Source organism: Sciurus carolinensis, chromosome 12, assembly GCF_902686445.1.
Source record: "Sciurus carolinensis chromosome 12, mSciCar1.2, whole genome shotgun sequence".
Lineage (NCBI taxonomy): Eukaryota > Metazoa > Chordata > Mammalia > Rodentia > Sciuridae > Sciurus > Sciurus carolinensis.
In genome coordinates this window covers 76,490,181-76,512,464 of record NC_062224.1, presented here as the reverse complement: position 1 = coordinate 76,512,464, position 22,284 = coordinate 76,490,181, and the positions used below count along the sequence as shown (strand labels likewise).

Sequence of the window (22,284 nt, the reverse complement as noted above, 5' to 3'; positions counted from 1 at the left end):
ATTAATTAATCCTCTCTTAGTGGACACTTGGGTTTTTTGAGATTTCTACTGCCATAAACATGTTGCTGGGGAGAGCGTGTTTTGGGGTGTTAGAATTGTGTTCTGTCTCCTCTCTGTGGTGTTGGTTACAAACAAGTCTGTAAATCCTCAGAACGATCTGTCAAAAGCAAAAGAGGGATTTTACTACCTGAAAATTTGAGAAATAAAAACATTTGAAAAGTAAAATCTGTGCTGCTGAGTCAGAGTATGTGCAAATTTTAACATATTAGATGTTGCATTCCAAAACATTTATACAGTATTCACAATACTCTATTCCAGAATGTGACAATACTTATTTTCCCTTACGGTTAGCTAGTCAATGCTAAATCCTAAGTTTAAAGATCTTTGTTTATCCTAAAAGGTATGAAATATTTTAATTTGCTATTCTGTTATACCAGGATCGATCCATCCTTTTTATGTGTTTATTGGTCATTTTCATATATATATATATATATATCGTGTGTGTGGTGCTGGGGATTAAACCCAGGGTCTTGTGGATGTGATTAGAGGAAAGCACTCTATCAACTGAGTTATATCCCCAGCCTGGTTATTTATTTATATTTCTTATATTTCTGTCCTTCTTTTAGCCCTTTGCCTATTGTATTTTGCAAAGACTTTTTGTCCACTTGGAGTTTATTTTTGAATATACTGTTTATAATCCTTAAAGAAAATATTTTTATGTCATATCTATTTCTTTGTCATACTTAGAAAAATCTTTCTATGGGCTGGAGTTGTAGCTCAGTGGTAGACTGCTTGCCTAGCATGTGGGAGGCACTGGGTTTGCTCCTCAGTGCCACATAAAGATAAGCAAATTAAATAAAGATATTGTGTCCATCTAAAACTAAAAAATACTTTTTTTTTTTTTTAAATCTTTTATCCCCTTGCCAGTTGCAGTGGCAGACACCTGTAATCCAAGCTTTTCAGGAGGCAGGAGGGTCGCAAGCTTGAGGCTAGCCTTAGCAAGACCCCATCTCAAAATAAAGAGGATGTAGCTCAGTAGTAGAGTGCCCCTGGTTCCCAGTGGGGAAAAAAAAAAAGAAAAAAAAGGAAAAAGAAAACTGTTTCTACCCCCTGAAATTATAAAAATAGTCTCACTAATTTTTGTAGTTTTCTAGTTATATATTCCAGTTATTTTAGAGTTACCTTTTACTTTTACATCTTTATTCTAGCTATAGTTTCCTAGGCTCCTTAATGAATCAACACAAACTTGGTGGCTTCAAACAACAGAAACTTACTCTCTCGCACTTCTGGAGGTCAGAAGTCAAGATGTCACCAGAGGCCCTAAGGGAGATAGACATTCTATTCCATGCCACCTTTGTCATGTATTAAAACCATATATGCCTGAGTCTGTCTAGATACTCTTCTATTTTATTTATCTTTTCTGTCAGTTTCTATGCTAATAAGGGTAGTATAGGTTCTGTTCCATTAATCTTCCCTCACCAAAAAATAAATAAATTTTGGCTATTGATTACATTTAACCAATTTTAAAATGAATATTTACATAGTTCCAAAGATAACTCAATTGGTGTTTGGAATTTATAGATTAAGTACAAGAGAAAAAAATAGTTAATAGTCCTATTAGATGGCCAATAGATTTTTTTAAAGCACAGGAGAAAGAATAACTGTACTAGTTGCTTATGAAAACCATTTTTAATCTATTAAAGATTTTTATATATTACTTTTTATCTAGTCACACTGAATTTTTCTACTCATTCTAGTAATTTTCAGGAAGCATATACTACTATATACTTAAATAAGTATGATTCTATTATTCCTTGCCACCATTATTCATCAAATTCCTTTTATCTTACTGAATTATGGCTTCCAAACTGTGTTCCTCCCAAATTTAACTTGAATGGGGGCTCTTCATTACTGGATCAGACCAGCAAACTATAAAGTGACCTAAAAGGCTAAAAAAACAACATCGTATTTCCACAATTCCTCCAGGCTTAGATGGTTTTGTAGCCTGTGTCTAAAAAACCATTATGTAAAATGAGTGCTGATGGTTTCTGATAAATTCTCTTGGTTTTATCTTTTTTTTTTTTTTTTTTTTCTATCAGAATATATAGTCAGCCAGGCATGGTGGCGCATGCCTGTAATCCCAGCGGCTTGGGAGGCTGAGGTAGGAGGATCTCAATTTCAAAGCCAGCCTCAGCAAGGGCAAGACACTAACCAACTCAGTGAGACCCTGTCTCTAAATAAAATACAAAATAGGGTTGGGGATGTGGCTGTGGCTCAGTAGTTGAGTATACCTTAGTTCACTCCCGGATACAAAAAAAAATATATATATATATATTTTATATATATATATATGGTGTCCATCAAAAAATCAAATAACTGTTCAAAATTATTTAAGATTCTACAATTTTTTTCCTTTTAACCTATAGAGTTGAACCATCCTGGCATTTCTACAAGTTATAATTAGCCATGAAATATTGTTCTGTTAATATACTGTTAGATTTAGTTTAACACAAATTCTTGGCAACTGTGTTCGTTTACATACAAGGTCCTTTCTTGCATTTTGGTTATGTAGATTATGCTAGCCATGAAATACACAGGGAAACACTGGCTTTTGTGTGTGTGTGTGTGCTTCATAATAGTTAACAAATGATCTGTTCTTTACGGTTTCTCCCTAAGATAACTTCCCTCCTTTACCCCACCAGTTTATCATGTCTTTTTATTTATTAGCACATACTGCTATTGAAACTGTTTTATTTGTATATTTCGTTGATCACTTATGTTCGTCTCCCTCCATTAGAACAGAAGCTCCATGAAAATCAGAAACCTCTGGTTCTAGCATTAAGAACACTACCTGGTATATAACAGGCACTCAGTAAACATTGAAAGTTTAAAGCCGAGCAGAAAACCGGGGTATCAACTTAGATATTAAGTATTTTACTTCAGAATAAATGTCAATAATCATCACCATTGAAAATGTCCTGGGATTAACTAGCTTCATTGTTCAATTCACTCTAAAGTTTTCTTTTTCTGCAGGTTATCAGAGGACTGCTGAAATTTTGGCCCAAAACATGCAGTCAGAAAGAGGTGGGTTCTGTTCACTGAACGGTGCACTCTGGCAGAACTGCTGCACCCCAGCCTGTGGACTGCCTCTTGCGCTGGGCTGCACACCAAACAGACCTTTTTTGCTCACTTTATAATTTGTAGATTAACCTCATCAACATGGTGTCTATGTAAACATCATATAATTTGTCATTGTTTTTTAAAAGAAAATTTTTTTAACCTAGGTGATGTTTTTAGGAGAAATTGAAGAAATCTTAGATGTCATTGAACCAACACAGTTCAAAAAAATTGAAGAGCCACTTTTTAAGCAGATATCCAAGTGTGTCTCCAGTTCTCATTTTCAGGTACGCTATTTCCAGTGACACCATTCTTATTTTTTACTACGCTTTTCTCTTAGAGTTCTGACATTCCTGAATGTTTTTTTAGGTTGCAGAAAGAGCACTGTACTTCTGGAATAATGAATACATTCTCAGTTTGATTGAGGAGAATATTGATAAGATTCTGCCAATTATGTTTGCCAGTTTGTACAAAATTTCCAAAGAACACTGGAATCCGTAAGTGTTTTTATGTTGGTCTTGTGTTGTCTTTCAAACCCTTTTATCATTTGATTTCCTAACGCATACATGAAAACCTGTAGAGAGGGAACTTATGCCAGAGGTTAACATCATGGTTTTATTCTGTTCTGTATTTTATATACTAGAGTTTTATAAAGTTGTAAATGTACTTTGGTATTTGGTGTAAGGTTCTGTACCAGAGTGTGGTCAAACCCCATGGAAGAAGCCAGTTGTCCGTGGAGGATGTGCACACTGCTGTGCTGGGGAGGGCTGTGCTGCTCGGTCACCTCTGGGGTTGCAAGATCCTGGGGAGAAGCTGACCCGTTTAAGCCACAGTGATATGCAGAAAGCATGTGTATTTCTCCTTCCTGTAACGTTCTTATTGCTGCTTTCCACTTTTGATTTATGGTAATTAGATCTTTTTTATCTTATTTTAATGTTGTTGCGCAGGGTGTCAGATAATGAGACTACAGCAGAGATGACGATAACCAGAACATTTTTAGTGAGCTTAAGCATAGCATGGGAAGGATGTAAGTTTTGGAAGTAGACCAGCTTGACCACCACTGGCCGTGGGGCTTTGATCACATTATAAGCCTCTGAACCTCAGTTTTATCATCTCTAAAGCACCCCAAATTAAATGAATCAGCCAACATTTAACCTCTCAGAACTCGTCTGCTAGCATCAGTAACAGGACTGGCTCGCTTCGTTTCAGGACCATCGTAGCACTGGTGTACAATGTGCTGAAAACCTTAATGGAAATGAACGGCAAGCTCTTTGACGACCTTACCAGCTCATACAAAGCTGAAAGACAGAGGTATTTTAATATTTTGAATTTTAAAATTAGCTTAACATTTTAGCTGAATGTGATGCAGTTCAGCAAGGTATCTTCTGAGTTATGTTTACAAAGTCACTTACATGAAACATAATTTGAAAGTCTCTAAATGTGTCATTTCCAGATAAACTAGCCCCAGTGCTTTTATAAATGCGTTAAGCAGAAAAAGCAGTGACATTTATTATTTAAGGTTGTTACATAATTTACTTACCCTAATGGTTAGATTATGATTTCATTGTGGATCATAAATCCTATTTATCTCATTCTGAGACTTAGATTTCAACAGTCTGCTAGCATCTACATTGCGAAATACAGTTTATGCTGAATTTTTAATACCAGTGTAAACAATTTGATTAGGATATATATGGCACTTCTGTGCACATGGGCTTCCATAGTGAGCATCACTTTTCAACTGTCCCTTATGTCATAGTTTTCACAGTTCTGACGTTGTGGATCATCAGAAAGTGGGGTATAAGGGCAATGCAGCTGTCCTTTGGGAAGGGGGAGCTCACATGATACACCTGTGGCTTGGGTACTAGTGCTGTGCTGTTCCTGTGTCAAATATATTTTAGAGGAGAGATGAGTTCATATCAGCCTTTAGGGACCCTAGCTTAGTGGTTACCTCCTTTTGAGAATTTTACAAATTATTATAATCTTGAAATAAATGTTTATGAATGAAACATAAGATAGGCAAGTAATCACTGTACCTGAGTCCACACATCATTCAAGGATAATAGTGACCATTTACTTCTAATAAGTGTATTATCTGTTCCGTTTAGAAAAGCTGATTTATTTTTTACTACAGGTTCCTAGTAATGGTTTTCTTTTGCCAGATAAGGAAAGGAGCTAGCCCTTCCTCAAGAATCCAACGTATTATTTCTCTTAAGTAGCAGCCTTCAGGCAGGAATAGAAATTGGCACATGATTTGAGTCCCAGGAAGCCATAGAAAGAAAGAAAAGTGACTAGGTTGTAGATGGACACAATACCTTATTAATTTTTATGTGGTACTAAGGATTGAACTCAGTGCCGCATACATGCTAGGCAAGTGCTCTCCTACTGAGCTGCAACCCCAGCCCCATGAAAAATGTATTATTTCACATGACTAAGAGTAGTCATTTCTTACTCTCTGCATAAATCAGCAAATCCTTTTAAAGTTCTTTTAAATTACATAGAACTACAAAAATACAAGCATCTGTTTTACACATTCAGAATGGTCTGCTCCAAGTTATTTAGAAATGTTTCCCTTAGCTGGGTGCAGGGGTAATTCTAGTAACTTGGGAGGCTGAGGTAAGAGGCTTCACAAGTTAAAGGCCAGCCTCAGGAACTAAGTGAGACCCTGTCTCAAAAAATAAAAAAGAATGGGAATGCAGTGTTGAGTGCCCTGGGTTCAGTCCCCAATGCCACAAAACAAATTCACTTTGGAATTGAAATTTTTGTTGAAACAACATATAAAACATTTTGACTTTGAGAGACTGTTCAGACTTCTAGGTTTTCATGTGATATGTAAGAGACAGAGGAGAGTAAGATACCAGCTGGTGGTGACTAGAATTGCAACAGAAGGGTGCTTCAGAATGCCCTTGTGGCCACTGCCATTGGTCTGTCACAGTGATCCAGCTGCTACACCAACCGCAAGAAGTTAACATTAGAAACTTCATGTCAAAGTGCCTTGTTTACAGTAAAGCAGGCTTGTGGTAGGGGTGATGTGGGGACGGAAGGCCAGGGGCCACTCTCAGTGGTACAAGAGATGAGCAGGCTAATCCCACTCAGCGAGTGACAGGAAGCACTCAGATGCTCCTGGTAGCCGAGCACCAGTGCTGTTGCAGAGGGATATAAGTGACACGTGGGCCAACAGTGGGTTCTCAATAAACTCCCAAACAGCACCTTTCTTTATCTTCTGAAATAATTCCTGATTACAAAAATTTTGGTTTATCTACAGAGAGAAAAAGAAGGAATTGGAACGTGAAGAATTATGGAAAAAATTAGAGGAGCTAAAGCTAAAGAAAGCTCTTGAAAAACAGAACAGTGCTTACAACATGCACAGTATTCTCAGCAATAAAAGTGCCGAATAAAAAAACAGCCTATCACATCTGCTGGATAGGCAGAGTTTTGTACACTTTTTTGGAATATGTAAAAATTGCAAAGCAAAACCTCATCAGTATAATATAATTAAAAGGCCAATTTTTTTTTCTGGCAACTGTAAATGAAAAAGTATATGGACTAAACATAGCCCTGTGCTGTATGGCCACAGTATATTGTAACCTTTGTCTAATCATTGATTTATTGTGTCACTTCTGAAGTTTCACAGAAATGAATTTTATCATCTATGATAAGAGTGAGAAAATTATGGGAGTGGTAAGAATTATGACTTGAATTCTTTTTTGATTGTGTTGCACATAGATCAAGTAGTCCGCTCTGTATATTTTCCCCTTTTATAATGTGCTTTTGACATTGCTGCAGACCTTAGTTACATCTTAGGAAAAAAGAGTACTTCCTGAAATAAAACTAAGGTAACATCCTCACCCTTCCCTTTGTCTCTCCCAGAACCAGGATGGTGGGATTACCTGCCCTAAGCCATCCTCACTAAATATATTACTATATTCTGGAATTTGAGCAAAACCTTAAATCTCCAGGCTTTTAAAGCACAAAATATAAATAAAAGCTGGGAAAGTAAACCAAAATTCTTCTCCTCATGAATGTCCCCCTTCATCTGCAGCGCCCCAGGGCGAACACTTGCTGCCTCTGGATTCATTCCTCCTCTTCCTCTGCAAGGCTGGAGGCAGGGCCTTTCCAGTCCCCGAACCTGCCCTTCCCTCAGGCCCCCCGACCCAGGGATGGAGGCTACAAGTCCCACAGTGTGGTGGTGCAGATTGCTAGTTGTCACTGCCTGGCTTTATTTAAAGGAAATGCAATAGACTTCCTCTGTAGAGTTCTGAAAAAGTTGACTACATAGAGGTCTTGTATGTTTTTACCTGGTCAAGTATTTCTCACATCTTTTGTTATCAGAGTACCATTCCAATCTCTTAACTTGCAGTTGTGTGGAAAAGTGTTTTGTAATGGAAGATCTTCATTGGGGGATTGAGCAGCATTTAATAAAGTCTATGTTTGTATTTTGCCTTATGTGGTCTTTGCTTTTTTCAGCTGTAAGCTTAGCATCCAGGAAGCATGCTCCCCTTTAACATATGTAAACATATTTACAGAAAATGAACACTAATTGTGAAATGTATTCTAATTAAAAATAGGAAGATTGTGGTTCACAGGTTAGTGTTCTAGTCATTTTCCAACTTTATTTTACAAAGTATTTTCATCAAATTCTAAGTTCTCAGATATCCTTCCATCTTCCTTCATGTTTACCTCTAAAGCCAGTTTTAATTAAAATTGAGCCAAGATGCTAAATCTTATAATCCACAGACAGAACAGCACATTTTGAATGTGAAGGGCAAGGAGACTACAGCAGTTGCAAGCCAGATGTTACTCTAACGTGTTTCCAACTACTGATGTTCACACACTACTTCTCCAGTCAAAAACCAGCACAGGTGCTGCACAATACTCCCAGGTCATTGTGAAGGGCATCCTCTGTTTTCTGTAGCCCTAGGAAAAACCCCCGCTTCCTGCACAGTGGCTCAGGTCGCACCACATTCTCAAATGACAGAGCCAGCAAGGGTTCCCTTTCAGGCTTGCAACACTTAGCCCCGCGCCAGCAGCAGTGCTGAGGGCCTGAGACCACACAGCTACAGGATGATCCTACAGAACACTTGAAGGGAAGGCAAGCTCTTGACTTCCCAAAACATGAAAGTCACATCTAAATGTCTATTTTGTAGGTTTCAGGATATTTCTTTCACTGAAGACCAGCTAGAGTTCATTTTGACAGGCTACAACTAATAGTTGTTAAAGGTTTGTTTTATTTTTCTTTGAACAGGTAAATGTGCTCACTTATTTCCTACTTATTAAATATTTTCTTGAATATCTGTTATTAAATATTTATGCTTATTTTTTAAAGCACATTTAATAGGCCTCTCCATTTTCCACAATACAGGATATAGTTTTAGCATGTTCCCTGAAGCAAATTTTATAGATATTTCAGTAATATTACAAGGATTTTAGTTGGGGCTTATTTTTTTAATTTTTTATTGGGTGCTGGGACAAATAAGCACATGCTCTATCACTGAACTACATCCTTAGCGAAGCTTTTAAAAATCAACACAAACCTATTTACAATACTGTAAATATAAGCTTTTGTGCTTGGCTTTGCATTTACCATACAGTAAAAATTAATAAACAGACTTAGGCTAAAATTTGAATTCTCATGCTTTTGTGGAACAGCAAAGCAGGAGGAACTATTTCTTTACACAAGTTCATTTTTACTATTCAACCAAAAAATCGTTTCTTACTGCTAAGTTAGACACAAGATAAAAATGTCCTACTTAGACATCTGAGTTGTTTTCTTTGGATTATCTAATGGCAGATTGTGAATTCAGAAAATGCTACCATATCTTCTTTGCATGCAATGGCATGTAAATACTTTGAAACTCTGAAAACAATTTTTATAATCCTCAGTCAATGTGAAAAATGTAGTTTTTTTTTTGTTGTTGTTGTTTTTTGGGTACTCATCTCTCAAAAGTTAGACTGATAGCTTTGAGGATCACACTGCATACCCTTTCTCAGGTGGTTTTGGAGGACACACTGCCCAGCTTATTCATGGGCCGTGATAGATTCCTCTTCCTGGCCACCTACCATCAATCACCACGCCCAACTTACCTGCCCCAGAAGCAATCATGACCTACCTCAGGAGTCAGCTCCATCCATGCTGGGAGTCCAGACCCTTGCTACCTTTTGTTTTTGGAGATCACAGCATGAAAGATACTGGTTCCTGTTGATTTAGTGGATATTCATAATGGCAGACTATTCCTTTTGTATTAACCCAACTTTTATTTACCTGTTAATGAAATCAAAATATACTTGAGTAGGCATCTGCTATATACATCTCCACTAGTGCTTTTGAGTGTTAATCCCTTAGACCTGCATTAACATAGACTCCAGCCAGAGAAGGTGGTGTCTAGTGAGTCCATGAGAAATTTAATCACTAGTTTCTAGTAGCTTTTAAAGTCTCATTTAATAGTTAACATATCAGAGAGATTAGTCAGAGCCCGGACAACACAGATGGTAGATAATGTCAAGGGTTTTGTGTACAGTGCACAAGTTTCCAAAGCATGACCTGCACATCTTTGTAGACAGGATTTTTGGTAAAAGAAAAATCACACTCTCTTCTGTCCACCTTAAAAACGTCAAAGAAAAACCTAAGGGACAAAGTAGAGCCTTAAGTATCCTGCTGGACCTTAACTATACAGTGAACCAAACAGGAAGAAAGGCATCTTCCACAGCCCCACTCCTAAGGCATTGGACAGCTCTGAAATGTTCATTAATAATTTAAACACTTAAATAACTTTCAGGTTATCCACTGGATCTTTTCCATCAGGCTTGAAACAGCCTCTTTCTGAGTTAGGAGTTCTAGTTTGATAGGCTGTTCCTCCCTGCGAGGCCCCTTTCTTCAAGTGAGTACAGGATTGCTTGTGGCTCCGATGTCAAAGTGGAAGTGATGAGGACTTCCATGACTGCGGGCAGTTCCCTGGTCACACAGGTGGCTCAGCTTATGTGGTTTGTTGCCTGACCTCTTCTCTTAAGGTATCGCTTCCTAATTTTGATCATCCATTTCACACTGAGTTTGGCAAACTCTGCTGCTTTAAATAATGCCAAGAAAGCCCCACAGAGAAGAGCAATTGTATTCCAAGGATTGGCTGTGATTATCTGCAAAACAGAAACAAACACAGGGTCACTGGCTTGCTTCAGTCTTGATTCTTAAGTCATATAGGTGTTACTATCAAATCACACTCCCAAATTTATTGGGGTGACAAGGAAAACACCTGTGTTCTGAGGCCATCCTAGCTCTGTACTCCCTTTAGGCTATACCTTTAATGTTCACAGCTCAGCTGAAGAGAATATAAATCCCTTAAAGTGATTCTGGAAGAAAAAAAAATTTTTTTCAAAAATCTCTATATAAACAATATGCTTTTCCATACTGAGCTTTAATTTTGTGGCCTAATCCAACAAAAAGTGGCTTTGATCAATTTCACTACGACTCTACCCAATCTACTAGAAGGTCAGTTCCTCTTGTTTTCTTCCCATCCCATAGTTACCTTTTTTTTTTTTTTTTTTTTTTCCATAGTTACCTTAGTTTCACGGTCCCCTGTCTGTGATGTTCTCCTATCTCGATTTACCACTCCACCAAAATCTCAGTGCTTTCTCTGACCACTAGGCCAAAACCCTCTCTGGATTTCAGCAGAGCTATTTATCCTACAAACTCTTGACAGTTACCTCTGGTGTTAGTTATTTAAAGCGATAGATCCCTGCCTCACTAAATGTAAACACTTGGAGGAAGAGGTCTTCTATTCAATGTCCAAATTCCCAACTAAATTAAAATAAAACACTTGGAAGCCCAGTTTAGCAGGATGACCTGAGAGAGAATAAGCCTCAGGATTCCCACATGCAAAATGGCTATACCACTACCATTCTGGATTGCTGTGAGGCCAAGTGACAACTCAAGCATTCCTCCAGGAAGACTCTACTTGGCCCAAAGCAGGTGCCTGATGCTGAATACAGTAGGTTAAAAAAATGTTCAAGTGCACATTTTATAGGCATGGCTTGAAGCTGGTATCCTTCCACCCGAGTCTTTCCAGTAAGCCTTCACGCCTGCCCTTTTCTACACAGCCTTGCCACCATAACTAACAGTGGTACTGGGTGGCAAGGAAGGCATCTGTCTCACAGAATTCCTACCTGGTCCCCAGTGTACATGTTTGAGTCTCAGCTATGAAATTCTTCCCCTAAGCAATGATCCTGTCAGGACACTTGGTGATCGTTGGACTCAGGCCTGGCTCTAGTGAAGGTTGTGCCAGTGAATGTTCCTTCTGCAAAGTCTTTCAATTGTGTCTCTCCTGCCAAGGTTGTGAATCTGAGAATTTGGGGATAAAGTGATGCTTTAATTATTTGTACCTTTCTGCTCTGACTTACCACAAATAGTAAGTACCTATCTTGTAAACAGCCATTAAAAAAGAATGATTCTAACAGTAGTATATTGTAGCTTCACACTTTCTAATATTACACTGAGCAGCTCACTGTGCTGAGCTCTCTGCTAGTTACCAGAGTGATGAACAAAATGACAAACCTCATCTCTACAGGGATGAGAGTCTAACGCTGAACACAAGATTAATTAAACAAATTACATACTATAACATCAATGTCCTAAGTATAAACTGCAAGCTGTTTGATGCTCTAAAAGATGAGGCCAGGATGAGCCTGCAAGGATGAGCCAGAATGCTTCAGGACAGGGAAATTGCTCACATAGTCTTAAATACTACTCACATCTTGGACTTTCTGGATGAAAGGATCTTTCCATTCAAAGACCACAAAGAACAACTGAGCGCTTTTCTCGGCAGCTGGTCTCTGGTCGATGTAGTTAACCACACTGGTCTAGAGATGGAGGAGAGAACATGTTACCACCTCTGGGCCCTCCCTTGCCTGAGAGAGCAGCAAGCGGCTCTTAGACATCAGCTTTTATGACACCATCTTTTGGGGAAAGACCCAAAAACCTTGTATACACAAGATCCCAAAATCAGTATAAGTCCTGAGGCTTCACCTTGGTTTCCACAGTTCTGGGAAACAGGATCTGGGATGTGCAACAGGTGTTTTGGGTTGTCACTGAAATGTGTCAGTAGAGGCCTATACTCTCAATCAAACCACGTACAGACTACCATGTAAGAGTCACAATTAAAAGCAATAAAAATCCAAAATTCCAGAATGCTTGATCTTAAAGGCTAAGTATTTCAACACTACAAGTCTACAGGAACAAATTAGGGCCCCCAGATCCACAGACTAAGGGTTCCTTATAAATATTTAGTAGGTATGCATGGTAAGATCTGGTTATCAACTAGTAAGAGGCTACATGGCACCACGGAGAGCAGACAGGTTCCAGAGGCAGAAGGCTGGCCAGCCGCAGCCCAGGGGCCACTCTGTGATCTGAGCCTCTGCTATGCATAGAGCAGGACAAAATGTCTACTCACTGTGGAATGATGAAGATCAAATGAAAAAAAAAAAACCTGTGTTGGAAGCATCTGAAACTAAAAAGCATAATATAAGAAGATTTTTGAGTTTTGTTCAAAAGAGCTTATGGAAAAAAACAGAAGCGCTCATCATCTGCCAAGAGTCTTTGCATTCAGAATAAATAAAATTCAGTAATAAAAGGTACACACACACACACACACACACACACACACACACACACACAAATTCCCAAAAGCAGAGGCTCCCTGGGGATTTCAGCCCTTTGGTTTCAGATTACAGTTGGAGCCACCAGGAAAGCCAGGGTGGGGAACTGCACCAAACTGTGAGCCACACCAACACCACCTTCCTCAGAGCCTCTGGGGGGTCAGAGGACCTGGAGTTCTAAGGAGCAAAGTGCACAGTAAGAATCCAGGTGACAGGTGCCTTACCAAACAGGACTATCTTAAGGATCTGGGGGGAGGAAGGGTACCTCTTGAGGCAGAAAAAATAGCCTGTTCCCTGTTAGTCCCAGGAACCCAGCTCACAAAGGAGCAATTTCAAGATTAAGCCAAGACGGTCCCCATCTGGATTCATACATGACTTCCGGTCACTCGGTTGGAGTGAGTCCTTCCGTTCCAACCCAGTCGTAGCCTAATGCTGACCCCACAGTCCAGCCCAAAAAGAACGCCTTCAGGAGGAACAGAGGCGAGGACAGCCGTCTCCTCGCACTTTCTCTGCAGCACCGGGCCACGTACACACAGGGTGGTCCAACTCGAAGTGGACGCAGGAGGAGGGCGGAGAGCCACGGCAGGTGGAAGCACCAGAGGCAGTGATGGGCAACTGCTTTTGCTCATGACTGACCAACTGCTCCACCAAGGCAGCCCAGGGGGCCCGCCTCTATGCCTTTTCCCAGGGTCCTCCCAGCTCTCACGGGATCACAGGAAGGGAAACCCAGCATACCTCCTGGCTCCATGTCAGTGGACTGAGGGCTTTTTCAACAGACTTTGTTAGTAAAAAATGTCTGAGCATGCATCCAGTATGTTTACATTCATAACTTTACAAGTGATATAATGTGCACTATTATTGTTCTGCTCTTACATATATTTGAAAACACTGGGCAATAGAGAAAAGGACGACATAAAAATAAACAGTGTTTCCTCCTGCATTCCAATGGATCCCCATGCTCACGGCCCTTCAGACATCACCATGTCTAGTCTCTCTTCCCTGCCAACAATCATTCACTCTGCTGCTGCCAGCTTCTCGAAGTTCTGCTGGTCTGGGATATCAGATGGAGCTGGGCGTTTGACACTGATCGCTGCTCCACACCTGTGTTTGTGAAAACCACCAAGGCTGGCCAGGCCAGCCATGCGTCATGTCCAGGAAAGCATGCAGACCCCTGGTGTGGCATGTGAAGCACTCATTAGGGTCTGCCACCTCCTAGTGAAGGTCTGCTCTCCCCTAGGATCCTGCTCAAAAGAACCCTTTGCTGTGAAATTTGTTTGGAAAAATTCCAGCAGTCCCAAGCAAACTCAGAGCCACCTACCTCCTGCCGGAACTCCACCGCTTCCCGCCCATCCTCCTCCTTAGTCTTCACCAGAGACATCTTGACCCAGGTGCGGAAGCCCCCAGAAAACTTCCAGCTGGAATAGGCGCTCTCACAGGCCTGCATGAAGCCCGCCTTGTCTGGGCTTGGAGGACAGAAGAAAGGTCCAAGTTAGTCCAAGCCAGCCAGCAGGAACCCATTGGCGACCAGACTCAAACTCCAACCCTGCTTCAAGTTGCTTTGCTGGCATAACCAGGACACTGCCCACTCCCTGCTTTCTTTTCAAAATTTGGTTGTTTTAACAGGACTGTCAGTCAACAGCAAAAGCAAGGTCCATCCCTGCTTTCCCTTCATTTGATTTCCAAGGGGAGTTGGGATCAGCCTAGGACAGGAACAAGGTCCCTGCAGCTGCCAACCGGAAAATTCCTCCTCCCTCCCACTCACTCCTGCTATGGTTCCCACAGCGATTGGCACTTAAGATTTGCCAAAGCTCATGCAACATGGTGTTCCCAGCTCCTCAGAGAACTGGACTTGAGCAGAGCCATGAGGCAGCCCTCGCTGGCCTCTGAGCTCCCCTAGAAGGCCAAGAGCAGGAAAGAGGATCCGTGGATGAGGGGAGGTCTTAGCCAGAAGGGATGCCCACATCTGTCCTAGGTGCAGGTGCAGGAGAATCAATGTGCAGAGGCAAGCAGAAACCTCAGCATGGTGTGAGGAAGCTCACAGAAGGAGCCAGGCACGGGGGACCTCTGAAAAGCCTTCCAGGAAGAAGGCAAGACAGACCCAGCTTTAAGCAGGGAAGGGAGACAAACCGTAGGGGCAGAATGGGTGGAAAGTGCAGAGGCTCTGAGCTCTGGGTAGGAAGGATGGAGCAGCAGTGGTGGGGGACAGTGGAGGCAGTGCCCTCCTGTTCAGGGGAGGTGTGGCTGGTATACCTGCCACGCTGCTACCTCCCTATTTTCTGTGATTGCTGCCCCAGGGCTCTGCAGGACCTGGTGGAGACATGCAGAAAATGCTCCCATTCTAATGAGCACTTTGGGCCCCAGGGATGACACCATAGTGTGTCCCCAAAGCAGTGTGTTTGAAGCAGACAGGAACTTTATGATGGTCAGGACACATTCATCACAAGGAATGACCAAGGGCAATTGGCAGGACTTACACCCTCATATTAGAGATATTTACAGCAAGCACACTGGGCCCTACGTTTCTATGCATACTGCAGGAGGAATCAAGGTCCCAGGCAGGATCTGTCACCAAAGGAGCTCACAGATGGAAGGCAGCCCCTGCTACTCTCCAGCAGCCCCAGGGAATGGGCCAGACCAAATGAAGGCTCCAAGACCACACTCCGTGCAAGTAAGGATGTCCTTCCACAGCAGATCTGCTCAGCTCTGCAGTGACAGTGTAATGACTGAGCTCACAGGCCCTCTCCTAGCCACGGGACATCTGCTCCCCTGCCCTCACTCCTACACTCTCAGCATGGGGTCCATCAGGCTGGAATAAGATGAAAAGCTGATAGTAAGAGCACTGTGAACCCTGAAAGGTCACCTTTGCAAGAACTCCTGGAAAGAAGAGAAGAGGAGGTAGTCGATGGCGCTGAAGTCCTCGTTACTCTCGTTCAGGCGGAACTGGAGGAAGACCAGCTCCCGCTTCTTCACTTCCCGGGGCCCCTGGACAACCAGGGCAGATTTCTGCAGGGAGACAAATGCCAGAATCTCAGTCATGGGAGGATTGCCTGGTCCCTAGACCTCTCCTGGGCACACAGAGGCTTCTAGGTCTAACAGTAGAAGGTCTGATAAGACCACCCTCAGCTCCTCCCCAGCAGCCCTGCCCAGCAAAATCACATTCCCTGCCCGCTTTTATCACTGGCCAGCTGAACTGTGGAAGCTCATCTTTGTTTAGTAAGGATGTTCACCTTCACCAGTTTCTTCCAGTCTGTTTTCTTTTAATTTGGTGTTATGGTTCGGATGTGAGGAGTCCCCCAAAAGCTCACAGGTAAGACAAAGCAGGAAGGTTCAGAGGAGAAATGACTGGGTTGTAAGAGTCTTAACCCAATCAGTGAATTAATCCGTGATGGATTAATTGAAGTGGTAGGGTGTGGCTGGAGGCAGTGGGAATTGGGGTGTGGCTTTGGGGTATATTCTTTGTATTGGAGAGTGGAGTCTCTCTCTGCTTCCTGATGATGTGAGCTGCTTCCCTCTGCCACAATCTTCCGCCATGATATTCTGCCTCACGTGGAGCCCCAAAGAATACAGCCAGCCTTCTATGAACTAAGAAACCTCTGAAACCATGAGCCCTCAAATAAATGTTTCCTCCTCTATAATTGCGCCGATCAGATCTTTTTAGTCACAGCAGTGAAAAAGCTGACGAAAACATTTGGTTTCTAATGTCATTTGTTCTATGGAAGCTTTATATTTAATCTAATCAAATCCCTAGACCTTTTTCTTTAGTGTTTCTGGATATTGCTTGTTAAAGTAAGCCAAAATTCTATATGTGTTCTTATTTTTTATAGCATTTTTTAAATCTTTTACACATTTAGATACTCACATACCTGCCTTTAAGTTCTGTAGGCAGTGTGAAACAGGAATGTAACTCCCACCCCACCAACAATGAATACAGGTTTTTCAAGACCTCCTATCTCTCCTTTTCCTAAGCTAGATTAAAATATAGCACCTCCATGCGTGTCTACTCCTGGTCCTGACACTGCTCACAAGCACGCTTGCCTCCCTCTGCACCAAGCCTCTGCTCCTGGGACACCTGTGGCCTTACAGGGTTGGTCCTCCCCACAGTGCTCCTCGGCCTGCACCTGCTTGGATCACTGCCATACACGTTCTTCTAAGTGTACTTTTTTTTGCACCAGGAATTGAACCCAGGGGCACTTAACCACTGAGCCACATTCCTGGTCCTTTTTTTTATATATATATTTTATTTAGAGAAAGGGTCTCGCTGAGTTGCTTAGGGCCTCACTAAGTTGCCGAGGCTGGCTTTGAATTTGTGATCCTCCAGCCTCAGCTCCCGGAGCCGCTGGGATTACAGGCATGTGCCACCACGCCCGCCCTAAGTGTACTTTTAAACTAGCTTGTTTGGCTTCATAATAGTCCACTTTAACTGTGATGAAATGGATAGGCTAATCTGAGAAGAGTAACTTTACATCAATTTTCACAAATGCTCTACCAATCTTTGAAAAGCATGAGTGTACTACCAGGTACAGTTTCACACACACACACACTCCAAGTCCACTAAAGGTGCTATTCAGTTCTTACCCTTTATTACTGAAGATACGTGGATTTCTGAGGATATTAAAACCACACTCTAAGGTGAGGGTGTTTTTGCCTAAAATCATAAATGGCGTCTGTTCTGTACATAAAGGTTCGTGACTGTCAGCCTGGTGGGAAGCGATGGAGCAGAACCTCCTACCAACGTCAGCCAGCTCTTTCTAACCCTCTGCGCCTGGACTGCACTTCCATGTTAACACTGCCACCCCATTTCTTCTGATTATTCCTGCATTTTCTCGGAGGCCTTATCCACCTATTTTCATCCTTTCTGTGATATTTTCCTTGCAGTGGGCTGCAGAGAAGGCTAACTGTCCCCAGTCTCCGCCACCTGCTCCTTCAGCATAAGAATGACCGTCCAGCCTGAGTCTGAATCCAGCCGCCTCGCTGGAGCCCGGTTTCTGGCCTCACGGGTGTCCATGTGATGAAGCTCCTGGAATGAGACTCATGTAGTCCTGCAGTATCTCCTAAAGGGGCACTGCTGGCCCTCCACTTCTCACCTTCCCAGGAGTGGGCATGTGCTCATACACTGCCACGTGGGCCGGGACAACACCTGGGAGGCAGCACAGGGGCAAGATGGAAACCAGCTGGACAACCACCCACTGTGCCACCCTGCCCACATGTCTACAGGTTCCCAGAGAGACAAGTGGCCTCTCTCTTCTCAGCCACTGTAGGTGGGTGTTTGCTTTTACCCAGGAGCTGAGCCTATCCTCTGAGCAACACACAATTTGCTAGCTGAAGCTGGAGTGTTAGAAGAGCAAAAAACTTATTATCGAGGCATCGGCTTAATGCTTGGGCAGTGGAGAAACTGCTCCTGGAGTCTGGAGGGCAGTTCACAGTATTTGATGAGGGTTAACTACCATTCAGTTGAGAAAATAAGAAAGAGACCAAGGGTGACGGATGATAATTTCACCTGGACACAAATAGCCAGAAGCCTGCATGTTTCTGCAGAAAGTTCACTGCAAAGGCAAGAGGAGGAGGCCAAGAACGAGCCAGCTCCAAGCCTGCGATTTCAGCCTGAAGTCAGACCCCCAGTGCCACAAGCAGGGAGTGAGTGGCAAGCCTGCAATCCCAGGGAGGACGGGTTTGCTACTGTCCACTTCAGATGGGGCCACTGAGGGCACAAGGCAGATCTCCCAGCAGATGAGGCAGAGCACACAGGAGTCTCCCCAAGAGCAGAAGAAAGCACAAAACAAGGAGCTGACTTCATGCCAAAGTGGGGGCTTCACCACCGCTGCCAAGTCCAGGGCTCCCATCCCCCTTTCCACATGGGGGCTCAAGTGTTCTGATCTTATTTGTCCCCCACTGTGATTATTATTGCTATTATTAACTCCTAGGCTCAAGCAATCCCCTGCCTCGGTCTCCCAGTAGCCAGGTCTAGAGGCAAGTGCCACCGTGCCAATCTCCTCCATTAGTCCATACAGGCTTCAGTTCAGGGAGCTGATGGAGAGGGAGGAGATAACCTCTCTGTTAGTTCATAGCTTTGGAGCTGTAACCATCACTCAGAACTGGAGGCAATAACTGCATTTAACTTGGTTTTCATGGAAACCACTCTTTTTGTGCCCTTATTTCTTGAGTTTTTATAATAGTTAAGTTGCAAACTACTATAACAAGCACCACCTGCATAAACAGGTTTGGGAGAAAGGCAGTTGACTCCTGGCACAGCAGTCAGCTGGGGAAAGGGGAGGGCCAACCCAGGACAGCCTGGCTATGCCGGGCCTTTCACCAGCATGTTTTACAGAGGGACGGGAGAGAAACGGGAGTCCTGACAGTTTCCTTTACAGATTCTGCTCGACATTCAAGTTTTTAAAAATTGGTCTCCTTTTTGTTTTAGTTTGTTTTTCTATCCTTGAGTGGGTTCTGCTTGCTCATCTCGGTCCTTTTCGTAGTTGGCTCCATGTAAGTGTCTAGCGACCACTAATCACCAGGGTGACGGGTACAGGTCTAGAGGCAGCTCCTCCCACAGGGGGGTACTTGTTTCCCTGCACCTCCTTTCCCACACGCCAGCAGCCCAGCTGGGAGTGCTCACAGCAGTGGGCAGGGGGCCGCAGCCTGGGTATTCCAGTCCTTCGCTCCTGGAAGAGCCTCCTTCTCTTCAGCGTTCTCCTGCTGTCCGCCCTACAGGTCCAGGCTCAGTTCTGCTCTCTCCAATGCCCTACCTTTCCTCGGCTCTTGTAGAGAATGGTTCTAGGGCCTGTAGAAGCCACACAGTCCCAGCAGCTCTGCCTCTGCAGGGAGGGCAAAGGCTGTGGCTGACCTGGTTAACTGGCTGGCCTGGTCACAATGACACCGCTGACAGCTGAGGCAGCCCTGTTCTCTGAAGGTGCCGACGCTGAGCTAGAGGTGGAAGGGACCTCCTGAGCCGCCCTCCCGCTCCTGTTTTAGGTTACAGGTTTTCTCTGATTTGCCTCTTCCATCATCAGTCCCAACCTGCCATTTATAGTTTACACGAGTCCCTCAAAAATTCCTGGCATGCCAGTAATGACCTTAGTTTATAAGGCTAATATTAATACTCCACCCTGTCCTAGTTTTGGCAGGAGAAGGAATCACTGCAGCAGGATTTTAGCAGGATGCATAAACCAATTAATGGAAAAGTCTTGGTATGATTCTTTCTTCTTACAACCTCACCAATAGCTCCCCAGCACCCAAAGGAGCTAACTCAGTTCCACGGCACCACACGGGTGCTTTTCTCAGTTGGCCTTACTTCTGCCCACAGCTTCATCTCCCACCCCTCTTCCAGGGTCCTCAGAAACGCTGCCCTACTGTAATCCTGCCCAGAGGCACAAACCCAGCAGGTCACTTCCTCCCTTTATGTCTTGGTAGGTAGCTTCCTCTGTCCAAAAAACTCTTTCCCTCTGACCTGGAAAACTTTCACACATTTCTATCAATCCTTCCTGAGGACAGAGCTGAAAAAGTCACAACACAACTAGAGAACCAAGTCCCTTCCCTGGCTCCAAGAGCCCTGTGCAGGTGCTGCTCCTCTCGCCATGCTCAGAGCCTCAGCCCTGCCGCTGGTCCCCAACTGAGCTGTGCTGTGTGACTGCAGGGCCAGCGAGTCCTCACCCCCAAACCAGTGCTTCTCCTTTACACCAGCAAACTTATTCAATACAAGGATTCCCAGGCCCCATCCTTAGGAATTATGATTCAGTTCACCTCCGCAGAACCTAGGAATCTATATTTTCAAAAAGCATCCTGGTAATCCCGTCAGGTGGTCGGGTAGGGACCTACTGCACCACGTCACACCCGCTTGGCCCTTCCGCCCTGCCTCCTTCCATCAAGGACAGGTCTCATCCCACTGTCAGGAACCTGACGGTCACTCTCCAAAGGATAGAAGTTCTAAACACAGTTCTAAACACAGAGGAGCCAGGCATGGCCACGTATCTGCCAGGCACAGCCTCATGTCTCAGGGACCAAGGGCCCACACCCACAGAGTGTGAGGAGGCCTCCTGAAGAAGAAAACCTGGGCCCTGGGTGTGGAGCCAGCAGAGCACACTGCTGAGACCCAGCCAGGGAGTTACCATGGTCTGATTGGAGAAAGGGTGCGTGTAGTTGATCCTCTGGGTGGTGCAGTTCATGTCACCAGGCTGGCCAGGGTTCATCAGAGGCGGAATGACCTCGTAATGGTGCTTACAGCTGAGGAGCTGGGCCTGACCAGGGTACAGGGCAATACCTGGGAACACAAACAGGGAAAAGTAAATGTTAGACTCACAGTCCCCGACCAAACCCTTGAAATCATATCACACCTACCAATAACCTCTGTGAGACTCCCTGAGTGACTGCCCAGAAGGGAGTAGAGAGGGTGACTGTGGGGAACCACACCCTCCTCCAGGCCCCGCCCAGCCTGGAAGATAGCAGGCCAGTGTCCACACCAAAGCCTGCAGAGCCCGCTCCACTCTCCTAGGCTGAGCCCAGCTGTGCGTCCCGAGCCTGTCACCACCTGCAGATCTGCTGGGAGCCTCTGGATGGCAGGTATCCCCAGAACTCACTTTGTCTGTCTTGTCTGCTGCCTGGGAGTTCCCAGTGTGTGGGCGGCATCCCAAGAGTCCTCCCCTCTCCCTGCTAAGACACCACGTTCACAGCTCTACTGATGACATCTGTCCCAACCTCGAGGGCAGAAATGCTGAGAGCAGCATGTGGCATCAGAGGCAGGCAGAGTCAGAGCGACAAGACATGGGCCACCGCAAGTAAGACCCACAGAGACTGAGGCAGACACACAGAGAGGAGGGACGCACATCAAACAGCAAACCCCAGCCTGGGAGCCACGTCCAGCATGCCTGGGGGCTTTCAGGGTGTCCCAGGCAGAGGGGTCCCTGACTCTGGCCCTGCTCTGTGAGCAGGCTGTCCTGATGGTACACACCAGGAGGGCAGGGCCTGGGTCCACAGAGCTCAGGTCTCCCTGTTCAGTCCCTGGCTTCCAGAGCTCCAGTGCCAGGCCCACCGTCCTGGAGCAGAGTCCACTTGGGCAGAGGAGACTCCCCACTTGGGGACCAGGCACACCCATGGGGGAAGAGAGGTATACTGGGCATGGCTGGAGCCCTCTCCTGGCAGGGCCTCTGTCCTCCTCTGAATGGCTGTGCCTTCCCCTGCCACCTTCCCCACCCCACAGTCTACCCGTCTCCAACTTCCCCTCATCCCTGGCTGCTGGTACCAGCCAGCCTGGTCTCCTCTCCAGAAGCCTCTGCCTCCCACAGTCTTCTTGGTTCCTCCTCCTCCTCCTCCTCCCAGGAACTCGCTGGCCACAATGTGGTCCTCAAAGCCTGGCAACAAGCCCGTCTCTGCAGAGCTCCCCTGACCACCCCGTGCTACAGGAGCCACGCCTGGCCCACGCCTCTCCCCAGCACACCCTCTGCAGGTTCTGGCAGCGGCACGGGGGTGGTGTCACCCCTGGACACCTCCACCAGTGCCGTGAGTACAGTGGCGGCTGGGGGAGGGGGCTGC

At 44.4% G+C, this 22,284-nt stretch overlaps 2 protein-coding genes across 5 annotated transcripts in view; one reads left to right on the top strand and one right to left on the bottom strand.

Moving 5' to 3' along the window:
* The window catches only part of Ppp2r5a (protein phosphatase 2 regulatory subunit B'alpha), a 62,263-nt gene extending 54,704 nt beyond the window's left edge, over nucleotides 1-7,559 (top strand). The window contains exons 9-13 of the mRNA XM_047520316.1: nucleotides 3,034-3,084; nucleotides 3,285-3,404; nucleotides 3,487-3,614; nucleotides 4,327-4,428; nucleotides 6,383-7,559. Of these exons, the coding sequence (XP_047376272.1) occupies nucleotides 3,034-3,084; nucleotides 3,285-3,404; nucleotides 3,487-3,614; nucleotides 4,327-4,428; nucleotides 6,383-6,515 (534 nt within the window). The 3' untranslated portion in view covers nucleotides 6,516-7,559. The remainder of the gene's footprint in view (nucleotides 1-3,033; nucleotides 3,085-3,284; nucleotides 3,405-3,486; nucleotides 3,615-4,326; nucleotides 4,429-6,382) is intronic.
* A 1,529-nt stretch (nucleotides 7,560-9,088) lies between these two features.
* The window catches only part of Pacc1 (proton activated chloride channel 1), a 35,019-nt gene continuing 21,823 nt past the window's right edge, over nucleotides 9,089-22,284 (bottom strand). For 2 of the 4 annotated variants that reach the window (XM_047520895.1, XM_047520897.1), the window contains 5 exons: nucleotides 20,865-21,016; nucleotides 15,623-15,765; nucleotides 14,081-14,225; nucleotides 11,860-11,967; nucleotides 9,091-10,248 (listed from right to left, as the gene is read on the bottom strand). In XM_047520895.1, the coding sequence (XP_047376851.1) occupies nucleotides 10,087-10,248; nucleotides 11,860-11,967; nucleotides 14,081-14,225; nucleotides 15,623-15,765; nucleotides 20,865-21,016 (710 nt within the window). In that variant the 3' untranslated portion in view covers nucleotides 9,091-10,086. Of the gene's footprint in view, nucleotides 10,249-11,855; nucleotides 11,968-14,080; nucleotides 14,226-15,622; nucleotides 15,766-20,864; nucleotides 21,017-22,284 lie in introns of those variants that run through there. The other 2 variants (XM_047520896.1, XM_047520898.1) reach the window with 2 other exon arrangements.